This window comes from Alternaria postmessia, assembly GCF_024291825.1.
Source record: "Alternaria postmessia strain BMP 2775 chromosome Unknown scaffold_14, whole genome shotgun sequence".
Lineage (NCBI taxonomy): Eukaryota > Fungi > Ascomycota > Dothideomycetes > Pleosporales > Pleosporaceae > Alternaria > Alternaria postmessia.
This window is the reverse complement of record NW_026260087.1, coordinates 38,135-52,021: the sequence shown is the minus strand read 5'-3', so window position 1 is coordinate 52,021 and position 13,887 is coordinate 38,135. Positions and strand designations below refer to the sequence as shown.

General features: G+C 53.6%; 3 protein-coding genes across 3 annotated transcripts; 2 read left to right on the top strand and 1 right to left on the bottom strand.

Annotated features, from left to right (window-relative positions):
• Positions 1-215: 215 nt before the first annotated feature.
• Positions 216-4,929, top strand: J4E82_003240 (uncharacterized protein; the record flags this gene model as incomplete). The annotated part of the gene is made up of 2 exons (XM_051729529.1): positions 216-4,056; positions 4,112-4,929. The coding sequence occupies 2 exons, from the start codon at positions 216-218 to the stop codon at positions 4,927-4,929; spliced, it is 4,659 nt and encodes a 1,552-aa protein (XP_051590563.1).
• An 863-nt stretch (positions 4,930-5,792) lies between these two features.
• On the top strand, positions 5,793-8,231 carry J4E82_003239 (uncharacterized protein; the record flags this gene model as incomplete). Its single annotated transcript, XM_051729528.1, has 4 exons — positions 5,793-6,354; positions 6,403-7,014; positions 7,076-7,159; positions 7,210-8,231. The coding sequence occupies 4 exons, from the start codon at positions 5,793-5,795 to the stop codon at positions 8,229-8,231; spliced, it is 2,280 nt and encodes a 759-aa protein (XP_051590562.1).
• Positions 8,232-9,033: 802 nt separating this feature from the next.
• J4E82_003238 (uncharacterized protein) lies at positions 9,034-12,546 on the bottom strand (the record flags this gene model as incomplete). The annotated part of the gene is made up of 4 exons (XM_051729527.1): positions 9,034-10,040; positions 10,097-11,562; positions 11,613-12,033; positions 12,090-12,546. 4 exons carry the CDS (start codon positions 12,544-12,546, stop codon positions 9,034-9,036), a joined length of 3,351 nt encoding a protein of 1,116 aa, XP_051590561.1.
• Between the last annotated feature and the right edge of the window lie 1,341 nt (positions 12,547-13,887).

The window sequence follows — 13,887 nt, the reverse complement described above, 5'->3', positions numbered from 1 at the left end:
TACAAGCCCAAATCTCTTCTGTTCCGGCTGCTCCTTCTGACGGAGACTTGTCTCAAGCTGCGCGGGACGCCCAGATGCTGACGAGACTGCTGAGCGTGGCAGTTTTGGATTCACCAGACACTCAGAGCGTCACCGAAACACTAATCCCCACTAACTATCTGCTATACTGTCGACCAGATATCCCGGTCGTCGGCTAGCCCGTTTGAGACTTGAACATGGCGGCGACGAATACAGACATGCATATGCTTCAGGAAAGACCAGCGGCACATCACATCCCTCAGCACCAGCCGTCGTCGCCTTCCCACTCTCTATCCTCGCCGTCGCTCGTCGAGAGTATTCGCAGCCTTCGCGACGATTCGACGCGCCCACACAACGTGCCGGCCACTGCGGACGAGCAACACCAAATCCGAGCACGTCGCAAGCCCGTCCCGAGTCCGCTGTACCCAGCTGGCAATAACGGGCTCTCATATCAGCAGTTGTCCTATCAAGACTCACCACGCTTTGACGAACCGCGCAGTCCGCGCGAGAAGCTTGACGCATTGCTTGCGGAGGAGCAACATCATACCTCGCCCATTCGCCCAACCAAGCCAGCGCATCCGCCTACACCACCCAACTTTCCCGCCCCAAATTTCACGCAGCCTTCGAGGCCGTCTGCGTATGCAAAACTCCGGCAGGTGTCGTCACCCACGCTGTCCTCGGCTGGAATTTCCCCACCAGCGTCACCCGTCACCATGCCTCCACCATCGCGGCCGAACCGACCTGAGACGAGACCGACGGTGCCTGTCCGCAACCCTTCAATAGATTCAGCAGCATCGTCGCTATCTTCGACTGCCTCTCAGAACCGCCCTCCTGCCAACCATGCGACGCGACCGTCGCAAGATACGAGCACGGCGAACCCACCAGATATGGCCGCTCTGATAGCCACAGCAGGCTCACCAGAGGCTGCGATGCTGGCGTTGTGGAAGGAGAAGCAGAACACATCCAGTCACAATGCGCAGCTCTGGCGGCTGGTCGAGAAGCAACGGTCCATGATCATTGGGCTGCAGAAAGATCTCGAGCGCGCATTGAAGGACAAGGACCGCTACCGCAGGAAGTTCAAGGAGTATGCTGAACAGGTACCACCAGGTCCTGGCTCACTACAGAAGTCCGACACTTTCGACTCGGTCGTGGAACGCGAGACTAGCCAGTCGCCAGCCCTCAGTGAGCCAGCTGGCGAGCCCGCTAGGCCCAGCGACTCCAAAGCCGGGGAGCACAAGACATCGCCCTTGACACAAGAGCACCCCGCGCCACATCTCATACCAGACTCGCAATTAGCGACCTCCCCGTCTCATTCTACCGCATCGAATCTGTCGTCAGCCGTGAACTCGCCCACCGACTATTCCGTACAACCCCTTAGCCTTGGTAGCAAAGGTCTCGGCCTCGACGCCACCTTGCTGCAGCCCGGTGATGCTGTTCAACCTCCAGAACAGGCCTCGAAGCCGACTACGCCTCCCCAGAATAACTCAGATGTGACGATAGTCCCAAGTGATTCACAGCTCCAGCCTCCACAGATATCGCTGATCCAGGCCACGCCTGTCATTGGTGGTGACGGTTTCGAATCACCTCCTAGAAAGACTCCACAACCTCTGCGCAAGGCCCCGCCAGCTCCGCTCAACCTCTCGAAACCCATTACGACTAGCGCACATCTCCACCAAGCTGTGCACGGCGACGATGTTGATTCAGACTACGATGATACATTGGAAGTGGACGAGATACCTGTTGTGGAGCTGCGGGGAAGGAGGAAGACTCGGGAGGAAGATGATCGAGTCCGCGAAGCTATGTATTCGAAAGACGAGGAAGCTAGAAGCAAGTCGAAGAAGAAGAAAAGCGAAAGCAAGAGCAAACAACAAGCGACGCCATCTGAAACACCAGCAGGCGATCAACCTCAGGCGGTCCCGGTTCCCCTTTCGCCGCGTCAGTTCAATGCGCTGCAATCAGGCCTTCCACTCTCTCCCCGTCACCCACCTGCCAACTCTCTAAATGCTCTTCTCAGCCCTGCCAACTCGGATAGTTCTATGATGGCCAACCGGAGTGTTGCATCGCCACTCATGAGTCCAGGACTTCCTTCCAGCCCCAGACCTACTGATAGGCCACTAGGGTCACCATTACCAAGAAACCCTAAGCAGTCGATAGCATCACCGCCCATGTCGCCAACTACCACCAGTCAATCAGCTGGACGGCCGGTACAGCAACAAGTTCCTCTCCCGCCAAACACACCTCAGTCTTACCAGTCACCTCCAGTCAACCAGAGTCAACATTCTAATCAGCTCCGCAAAGAGTCGTCTACAGGCCTCTTGACAGTACCAGGTGCGCAACCTAGTCCAGAATCGCCATCAAGTAGCCCTACCTTGAACGATGTTCCGGATGCAGAGCATGTCTATCGTGGACTCGTCTCTGATCAGTACCCTGGACTCTTGCTCCCTCCCAACGCACTACCTTCTATTCAAGTCAAGGTCTTCTCGTCCCGCCTTCGGCCGTCACGTATGAGCATGCTAGCTCCTAAACCACAGGAGGAGGACCCTGTCTTCATTCTCGCCGTCTACGCTCGTTCAGACAACAAACAGCTATGGCGTGTGGAGAAAACGATTGCCACGCTACCCTCTCTAGACTCTCAGCTGAGGTCCATGTGCGATTTCCAGGGACAACTCCCAGATCGTGGTCTTTTCGGGGGTCATGCTCCTGCCAAGATTGATGCTCGAAGGGTCGCGCTGAACCAATATTTCGATACTGTTCTAGAAACCCCTATGAACGAAAAGACAGCCTTGATTGTGTGCGAATATCTTTCCACTGATGTCATTGGCGCACAAGCTGGTGACAGACTGGCCCCCGAGCCCACACCGGGTCCAACGGTGTCTGTTCAGAGGACGCAGCGCAAGGTCGGTTACCTTACTAAGCGTGGCAAGAACTTCGGGGGCTGGAAGGCACGTTTCTTCGTTCTGGACGGCTCAGAGTTTAGGTACTTCGAGGGCGAAGGTGGTGCGCATCTGGGAACGATCAAGTTGCAGAATGCACAAATTGGGAAACAGTCACAACAGCAGTCAAACCAATCGCCACAACGAAAGGATGACTCCGAGGACAATCAATATCGACATGCCTTCCTCATTTTGGAACCAAAGCGGAAAGACTCGACAAGCTTAGTTCGCCATGTGCTGTGTGCAGAGAACGATGAAGAGCGAGATGCTTGGGTTGAGGCGCTTTTGCAGCACGTCGACATACCAGATGAAACTTCACCAATCGAGATTCGCGTCCCCTCTGCCACACGTCTACAAAAGCAACAGGCCAGTCAAGACTCAACGCGCTCGCAGCGGAGAGACAGCCCTGATGTGGCAGAGCAAGATCGCTTACAAGGCCTCAGCTATGATGACGCCGTTCAAGCTCAAGCGCCTGTTCGCGGTCCCAACCACCGAGACATGATGGTGGAAAAGGCTTCACGAGGCTCCCCCAAGGAATCATCCTTCCACCAAGACAACTCAGGTCACTATCCTGCCATCTCTGGACCCAGCAATGGAACCCCAATCAAGGACTCTGAAAGCTGGGGCAGCAAGCTAATGGCGGGACCCACGGCAGTCAAGGATAAGAAACGCAGCATATTCGGCTTCAGAGGTCGCGGCGGTTCTTCCGACCTTGCGCCAGTACAAATCAGCACCCCACTGCAGTCAACCACGGAACATCGTCTACCCCCGGGCCGCAGTGTTTTTGGCATCCCACTTATGGAAGCTGTAGAGTTCACACAGCCTGATGGAGTCAATGTGGCGATACCAGCTGTCGTTTACAGGTGCTTGGAATACCTCCGAGCAAAGAAGGCGATTAGCGAAGAAGGCATCTTCAGGCTTAGTGGGTCGAACATTGTCATCAAGGGCCTACGCGATCGATTCAACAACGAAGGCGATATCAAGCTGCTGGACGGGCAATACTACGATGTTCACGCTGTTGCGTCGTTACTGAAGTTGTACTTGCGGGAACTACCGGCCTCTGTTCTAACTCGGGAACTGCATCTTGATTTCCTCAAGGTTCTCGGTAAGTATTTGGCCTTGAAATTGATGAAAATAGATAGTTCGCTAACACATCGTAGACATGGACGAGCGTAGCAAGAAGATTCAGAGCTTCAACGTTCTTGTACACAAACTCCCTAGGCCCAACTTCGAGCTGTTGCGACACCTCGCATCGTTCCTGATTGAGATTGTGGACAACTCGGGAGTGAACAAGATGACAGTGCGAAACGTCGGCATAGTGTTTGCACCAACTCTGAACATCCCAGCTCCGTTGATATCTTTCTTTCTTACTGATTATACCGACATTTTTGGTGCTGCTCTTGACGAAGCCAGCTCTCCGATCCATGAGATTCGGAATAACACGTCACATTTAGGTGACGATGCTATTCGATCCCCAAGGAGGCAGATGTTTTCTGATCTCCCAACGCCTGCGTACAACGAGACAACGTTCCAGCAGCGTATGGATCGACCGCCTCAAGGCTACCAAGGAAACAGCGCTCCCAACTATCCACCTCCGCAACCTCCACAGCAATATCAGCAACAGCAACAGCAGCAATACAGTAACCAACAACAGCAGGGTCAATATAGTGGCTACGACTCAGGCTTCATTCCGATGCGCCCCAGCTACGACACCCCAGCCTACGATCAACCTTACAATTCTGGAGAGGGCTACGGTAGCTTGAATGGAGTGGTACAGTCGAGTGGAGCGCGCGAACAACGGCAACGAAAACGAGAGAGTGGCATGCTCCTCATGAACATGGGCATGGGTGGCCAACGCAAAGGCTCGGGTGGACCGAACGCGCAACAACGCGGAGATGGACGATACGATCCACGAATGTACTCGCAAAACAACACGCCCAACCCCCTAATGGTACGAGAAGAAACGGCATTCGACTGAGTTGAAGCAAGCCTCGGACTCGGACTAGGCCGGCGAACAACGAACAACGATACATGAAGGGATGTGTATACCAAGATTTGTGTTTAATTTTTGGATTCCTAATTCAGGACCACGGACTGGATCTTTGGTTTTACTTTGGGCTTGGTTTGGTTCTTCCTTTGTTTTTCCTGCGCGTGTCTTGTAACGGAGATATTTTCCCCAGCGATACCAGGCGTTTTTATGGACAGGGAAAGCAAACAAACGACTCGCGAGGAGTTGTGTGTCTGCTTTTTCTCTGTGTTGCATACCCCATCGCCCTCTTCGGATTGTTTGTGCGGCAGCTTGGCTTTGGCTTTAGCGTGGCGCTTTTTTGCGATGTGTTTTTGGTTTCTACCTTCGCTGAGATATCCTGGTTACTTTTTTGTTACATGTTTGGCGTGGACATGCTAGATGAGGATTCTTGTATTGGGCATCTGAGCGGCTGGTTGGCTATGCAAGTAGAGTATCTAGCTACTACCGATGGAAAACGAATTGAATCTTGCAAGGACGTTTGAAGTCATGGTGTTTGTGTCGTTGCGATGAAGTCTGTCTGCAAACGTGTGAGGTTCGTGATGGGATGGCGTCGAGCGACATGCGTTGGTTCGGGGGGCTAGCGGCTGAGCTTGGGCGTCGAGGCGCATTCGGGACATGGCCGCATCTTCCTCCTTTGCGATTGACGTATTTGCTTGTTTGAGACACAAGTCTGGCGGCACAGGGATAGCAAGCCAGGTCGCGAGCTCAGGCGTCATAGGGCCAATCCCATCCCACAGCGCAACCAGCACAGGCACGACTAGTGGAACCAGACACAGAGCACCCAGAGCTAATCCCCGGATCGCGTCACAGTCATGGACGACAAGCCTCTGCCTCTGCGCGCCGACGAGCCCGACTCTCGAAACAGCCTACGACACATTCTGGCCGCAGACCCCCAAATGGACGACTCCAAGCCCGACGCATCCCAAGCAAACACGCCCGTCCCCGACGAGAGCGAAGCGGGCGGCGATGCGCCAGATGCCTCGCGCCCAGCCAACGACAACGACCCTGCCCGGCCCTACTACACGGCCACGACGACGACGACGCGCCGCAATGCCAACGGGAGCGTGTCGTCCGTCTACAGCGGGAACAAGATCAAGCACCTCAAGAAGGACGATGGCATTCCCCTGTGGCGCAAGGACATCCAGTTCGACTTCCTCAAGCTCGTCTTCGAGGACGACAAGCGCGTCTTCACCAAGCAGTCGGACAGCACCAGCGGACACACCTTTGCCGACATCTACCTCGATGCCATGGCCAAGAGCAGCAAGTGCAGCAAGATCCTCAAGGACAAGCTTCTGACCGAGCGCCCGGCTGCCATCAACATGGCCATGGTGTGTCTGCTCGTCAACGTCGGCCGCATGAACACCACCCTCAACTGTAGGCCACATGTGCGACTCTTGACACCTCTCCTCTAACACGTCACAGTCTTCCCCGAGATGCGCGCCCAGCTACGGACCTACCACTCCATCCCCTCCCTCCAAGCCCACCAAGACCCCAACGCCTACAAACAGCTGCAGGATGCGCCGCGCTTAAAGTCCATCCTCAAGGGCGCAACTGAGGACCAAGAGCAGCCCAGCACCATCGAGGAGATCATGGCAGCTTCCATCCCGCGCACCAATCCCGTCAACCTCATCTTTGTCCTGTCGCAATACGCGCCCAAGATCTCGGAGTTGCACTTCTTCCCGCCTCGCGATTTCTTCGACCTCGTCATGCGCTCTAACCTGAGCAGCAAGAGCAGAGCCACAGCCTTCCTGTGGCTCATGTGGTGGTATCTCGAGAGCGACTTCACCAAGGAAGCCGCCGAGAAGAATCCCTTTGGCCCTGGCCAGATGGGACCCGCCGACGACCCGACTACAGCCGAGTTTCCCATCAAGTGTCCGCCTTTCGAGATACTTTCGCCCGAGCAAGAGGCCCTAGAGAACGTCGATTCGGTCGAAGAGAAGACATTTGGTGAGATTAAGCGCAAAGAGAGGACTGCTATATTGGCAAGCGACATGGCGCCCGTCGTCACAGGCCCCAAACGGACTAACAAAAAGGGTGAGCACTCCAACCAGCATGCGTTTCGCCCCACGTCGGACCAATTCTAACATTTCTCAAGGCTTCAATCAAAACCCCGTCTTCTCAATAGCCGCCGATGACGGTGCTTCGACACCTGGGCGTGACAGACAGTCGCCATCCCATGGTAAGTTCATAGATTTGACTCCTGAGGCGGTACTCTTCTAACGTCAACAGGCTCTGCACGAGGACGTGGCAAGCTTGCCAAATCCATCATCGAACGAGATTACCCCTCAGACACCGACCGAACCCGCTCAGCATCACCTCCTAACAGCGTCTACAATACAGCGAAGAAGGTGGCTACGCCCAACATGCGCATAAATACCCTCCTTAACGAAGACGGCCCCGCTTCATCTCCCGCAGCCAAGGGCCCTGGCCGCGGGAACTGGTCCCGCAACCGCACATCAGGGATAGGCGCCGGAGGAACACCAGCAGCACGAAGCTTCAAGACCAAACTCGACGCACCAACCTCGCAAGACGGCCAGTCCCCCTCTACATCTGCGCCCACCTTCAACGGCCCACACGGCTTCTACCTCCCACTCAACGGCTCCGATCCGTCGCACAAACGAACCCGTCCCCTCACACAACACCAACTCGCCGTCGAGCAATACCGACGACGGCGCGTAGACGTCATCCTCGACCGCGGAATTCGCATCGAATACGCCGCCGCCGCAAAACGCCGTCGCAAAGCCAACCCCTTCATACGCAGCTGGATCCGCTGCAAAGGCATGGCAGATGGCTACGATACAGACGAAGAATCGCATGCGCAATACGCCCAACTCTCCGACTACGAACTCGGTACCAAGACCCCGCCACCCATGCCCTCTGGTCTCGTTCCCTTGGATTTTGGCGGCGAAGTCAACGACCACGGCGAGGAATCTTACTACCGCGCCAAGATGCTTAGTAGGGCGCTGCGTCGTCTAGATCGCTGGGAAGGAGGTGGAAAGAGTGGGTCTAGAAGGAGGCTCAAGGGGGAGAGGGGCAGTGGGCTACCAGACGTTAATGAAGGGCGACCTGTTATCGGCAGTGAAGATGAGGATGACGAGGACGAGGATGGCGACTTGATGGATGTGGATGAGATGGAGAGGAGGGAGGCGTTAGAGGATGAGAGTGCTGAGGATAGCGATGACGATGTTGATATGGAGGGTGAGAGGAGGTGGGATTCTAATACCCTTCCACCTTTGCCTAGGATGGCGTAGATTATTATGTGGGTCTCTTGGGCTGTTCCAGTCTTGGTTTCTTATTCTTTTTGCAGGACGAGGAGATTTCGTGTATCAATATGTTGGATTGGGAAGCATGGCGTTATGTGTGACATGTATGGCTGTCGGAGGATTTTTCACCAGCAAAATAGAATGTTTTACCCGGTGTGTTTTGTTTGTTATGACATTCTTTCTGGAGCTCGTTTATGAGAGAGAAAGAACGGACCATAGTATCTTATGGTTTCATTCGTGGCTGTAGTGTTTTATATACATCGACAACCTCGAACAAAGAGTACTGGGCTAGTAGAATTGGAGTTGGCATCAATCAAGCACGTGATGCTTGATCCGTTGATTGCGCTGTTTGATACCCTGTTGACTGGTGGCAAGATACTGTTAAGGCGAGGATCGGGAGCAGAGAGCACGAAACATGGTGTTGCTAGTATGCTTCACTTCGATCATTCCCTTATCTCCTAGATCACAATATATATCACGCAAGACTGGAGGTTCAGCTAGGTAAGCATGCAGCAAATCAATTTTACTACGCTAGGACTAAAGCCAAACTAAACGTCCAGTGGTATCATCACGATGAGGATTAGCGAACAATTTAACGTATGAACTCCCCTCCTCCTTCGTCTCTTATGCTATCTTGTCTCTCCCACTTTTCAACACCCTACTCTCTTGCACTCCTACAACAGAACACTCCAGCCGATCGTCTTCGCAGATCGCTTGAACTCGAGGACAGCGACCACGACAACACCGACGGACGACTTGGACCCGGACGCGGATCCGGTCCTGGACCTTCCTAAGGCGCAATCGTATAAGCATTCCCATGCTCATTATCGCCACCAGCGTTTGCATGCCCATTAGAGGCATAGTTCACATGGCCATTAGCCAGCCCATTCGTATGTCCGTTTGTAAGCCCGCCCGTGGTGGCATGGCCATTCAGTCCATTAGCAACAACATCCTCGCTATCGTAATGTAGACGCAGACTTGTCGGAATAGGACTCTCCTTTGAATTAGAATCGAGATAATGCCGCATCGTGATGCCCGCGAGTTTATGCTCGGTAACGGTAAAACGGCCTTGCTTACCGGGCGCGCGACGTACATTTGGCAGTTTGAACACTTCACGAAGCGTGGCAGCGAGAGAGGGGCCGACAAGACGCGCGCCAAAGCAGAAATGTAGACCGTGGCCGAGTAGAATGTACTCTTCAAATGGGCGGTGGGGATTCATGATCTCAGGGTTGGGGAACGCAACCGGGTCCATGGCAGACTTGGACGTGGCAATGAGGATCGTGTGACCCTTTTTGATGGACACGGGGCCACGGGCACCGTCGTTGACAGTGATATCTCTGGTTGCGACGCGAGGGAGACCAGGAACCACGCCCACATGGCGCATTCCCTCGTAAACGAAACCTTGTAATTCGCGGTCCGATTCTGCATGATCCATGTGCGACAGTTCCACGATTCGCGCCTTGTACTTTTCGTACCCGGGCGAGAGGAACAGGTCGATTAGCAAACTAGCTTGCTGGGTCAGGTTTCCGGCCACGGGTGCTCCCATGCCGATACAGTCGCCTACCAAGTCGCCAATGGGCAGCTTGGTGTCGGCAAGGGCGTGGTAGATGCGGTCGGCGTGTGGACCTACTTCAAAGGCGGAGCCCTTGGCCATCCAATCTACCAAGCCTTCAAGACGCCCTGTCTGTGTCTTCAGGTGGGTTTCGAAGATCGAGCGAAGTGGTGCTGCGGCTTGCATCGCGCCTGCTCGCAGTTTCCACTCATTGTGTGGCATGATGTTGAAGGATTGGTACATGACTATCAGTTGATTAGCAGGCTGTTCGTAATCGGAAATGGCTGGTGTTGTAACTTACATAGAACAAGATATGCGAGAAACGCTTCGTGGATAGAGAGTAACCCTCTAGGTTGCTCTTGTGTCTTCAGCGGAAGTGCAAAACGCTCTGCAAGCCAGAGGATTGGCGTGATGTTGGTAACATCGCGAACAATGTCGATACTCATTCTACCCTTGGCGCCTTTAAGTGAGTTCTGCTTGATGAGTTTCCGTACGTTGGTCGTGAAGAACTCATCGATGTTCTTCTCAAAACCCTCCTCGAAGAAGACCTTATCCAGGATTTTGGACCGCTCGTCATGCTTCTTTTGCTCGTCCCATCCGATCATGAAGTCATGTCCAGCCGTGCAGTTGCGAATAGCTGCCTGGTACATGACAACAAAGCTTTCACGATCATTGAACACTTTCTTGCAACCTTCTTGCGTCTGGACACTGATGATGTCGTAATCGCTCGGAGGGCGTCTGAGGTCATACTGTTCAACCACCTTATTGCCTGTGAGAATCTCTTTGGCTGCTTTGGGTGTGTAGAAGGGCAGCAGCGCGTAGCTTGAAGTTCCTTTAAATCCACCTGGGAGACCCTGGAAGAGCAGCTTGGGAAATACGCCGCCATATGCTCCTGGTGTACTCTCTGACAGCAGAGCCGCACCCCACTGCGTAAGAGTGTTACTGTTGAAGTCGTAGCTCAGGAAACGGTCACCACGAACTAATGCAACAGCATCGTCCAAGATACCTCGACCAGTTGTTTGACCGGGACAAACGCCACTTCCTGGCATAGCGGGCTTCGTGCACTCAGCCATTAATCCCGGGTATAGTTCCATATTCTCCATATGACCATACAAAAGCTCGGCTGCCCGCGCCGTCTCTTTGTCAGAGCACCAATCCTCGAATGTTTCGTACGGCTTCAGATTAAGATACCGACGGAATTCGTTGAGTGTGCAGACATTGAACATCTCACGGGCTTGTAACTGACCCATGAGATCGACAACCTTGAGACTGGCTGGTGTACCATGAGCACCAAAAGCGTGAGCAGGTTCTTCGATACAGTCTTTGATCAGCTCTGAGAGTTGAGCATCGTTGAATCTGCCATCGGCTCCTCGCTGAAGGCCTCCGAAGGTCCATTCCCAGGGCTTCTTGTTCATCAAGTCGTGACCGTACACCTTCATAACCTTGTGGAACATCTCGATTGTTACATCGTCGATGTGACGTAAGTCGGGGAAAACGGAACGGATGATTTCTTCCATCCAATTCTCGTCGGCAGCACTGAGAGCAGCATGCCAGTGGTAGAGAACAGCGAACTCCACGGATACATGACTGCCAGTTCCGCGCTCGACACGTGTACCACCTTGTTTGATCTCTTTACCGAGATCGAGAGACCATTCTGAGTTGGCTCGTGGGGTGTTCAAGATGGCAGCGACGTAGTCTTTCAATACGACTGAAGCAAAGAAGCCAACGTTGATATTGCGAGTAATCTGGAAGATGTCCTCGTCTTGCCTAACAACGTGTTAGACCCATTTAGGGAGTGGAAGGTGTTTAAGACTTACCATTTTCTGTCCGCTTCGTCTAAACTATCCCACGGCTTATATTTGCCGTCCTCGTTCACTGACAGTAATGATTCCGCAACATGGTTGTGGTTCCTCGAGAACATCAAAAGTACAGCGACTACACCAGGAGGCATCATCATGATGCGCTCCGAGGCGATAGAGTCTGGATATATCAGGCCATTCTTGTACGTTCGCACGCGCGGCTGCTCTTTCTCTGTGTTGCCGTACAAGGTGCTGAGGTCAACATAGCTCGAAGTCTCGTTGATCCAAGGGTCTGTCCTAGAGGTTTGGAAACATTCGTGAATGACGATAGTTGCGAAAGAGAAGAACAGGCGATTGAGGCCAGAAGGATGCTCGCGGAAAGGCCTATCGCGCTTGAGAAGCGCCTCATACACGTCTTCAACGTCGGGCAAGTTTGGTCCTACAAGTAGTTGTCAGTCCCAATTCGCAAGTCTGTCGTACGGGAGGATTACTTACCTTTCGGTTTAGTCGGAGGCACGTTGCGCGCATACGGCGATCCTGCCTTGCCCATTTCAGGGTTGTGAGGATTGTTTCCCGAGCCGTCGTGCTTCCGGTATCTTGCTGAAGGTCCAGCATGTGTAGGCGTTGGGTGGGGCAAGTCATTCCAGAGCATGCTAATAAAACCGTCTGAGACTTTTGCGCTGAGACCGCTGTTCAGAGGCAGTCCCTGTAGCATCTGGACTCCCTTCTCGAGAAGAAGATCTTTATCGTCCAAAGGCTCGCCTGATGCCAATGTTGTAATAGCGTCGAGAGCGAATTTGGCATCCTTAACACCGAGACCTCTAATGTCGCTGACAATGCCAGTCTTCTGGTGGTTCTTCAGCCCGCTCGCGGCTTCCGCCGTTCTGCCATCGCTTGCTTGCGTAGGCTTTCTCCTGATCTTTCCGATCAATGTTTGTATCTGACTAGGCATGATGAATAGTTGTGCGAATAACCATGTGGAAAGGAAGGGAATGGGCAGAATATGAATCCCACGACGGTAGGGAAGTCAGAAAGTAAGTTCAATGCAGCTTGCTGTTGATCTTGGAAGGCGCAATGCTCCCCACACGAGAGCTTGGCCATGGCAAGCAGCGACGAGCCAGTCCCATGACGACGATCGCTAGCAGCTTCGGTGTGTTGATCAGCATATGCACTTGGCGAACAGTGTCCTACGGCTTCCAGTGAGGGCGGGTGAACCCATGCATGCACCAGGGCGGAAAGAGTAGCGTCTTGATCTTGATATTGTCAAAGCTTTGATAGCTGCAATTATGTGAGTGTTGATTGGTCATGAGCTACTTCGTGGAGGGTAGCACTAGACGGATGCTGCGCTACCTTCACTGGGAACTGACAGAGGGGTGTTGAGTAAGTCCAAGAGACGATCTGTGGGCAGCGTCGATAGGACCCACAGCGTAGCAGCACCATTGGCCCCATTGGGGATGGAACTAGAGAGGCCCACCTGTGATGATCCATGGATGGTTTTTGTAACATCACGAAGCATGCTCAAAAGAAATGTGTATGCCGCACGGGTACACCTGCCACGTTTCAGGCTTCAGCACCCAGTGATTCTCTGGGGACCCGTTGTGGTATGATTTTGGTAATCTGATGCCAGACTGGATGTGCACTTTTGCGCAGGTGGCGGTCGACGACGTGATAGACAGAAACGGCGACCTGATCTTGCGACCATTCCAAACAGAGACGTAGACGAAAGCCATAGATGAACTTTCAAGCGATCGGCATCCTGATTGAGCAGCCTTCGGCTGAGTAGTAGAAGAAACCCCTAGCGCTTGCGGGCCCGGAATTGACCGATCCTATTTCCCGGCGGCTGGTCGCGCATTCATCTGCTAGCGAGTGAACAAACGAAATGGAGTTTCAGCTGATGCGGTGGCGGTCAACAACTGGAGCGCGAGCTTGCAAATCTCCGAGTAGGGTGCGGTATCGAGCTAAGTACTAGCATCCGCAGTCTGTGGCCTACGGCCTGTCCCGAAGCCGTAAGGTTTACTGTTCGGTTCATCCAAGACGCCGGTGGTGGTTGCGATGAGTGGGAAGTGCGATCGATAGTCGAGAAGACGGGAATCGAGACGGCTCTGCACGGACCATGACCCACAAGTGATCGCTAGCAGGGTAGCGCCAACCACCTCTAAACGACGCGACGTGCTTTTCCAGCTCATATGTCGGCGAGCAGACCTACACCAGCAACTATCCTCTGATCGGCACAGCTGTGTTGAACGCGCACGCTTATGAAACCAATAGAAGTTGACACGATTGTGATTCCCTG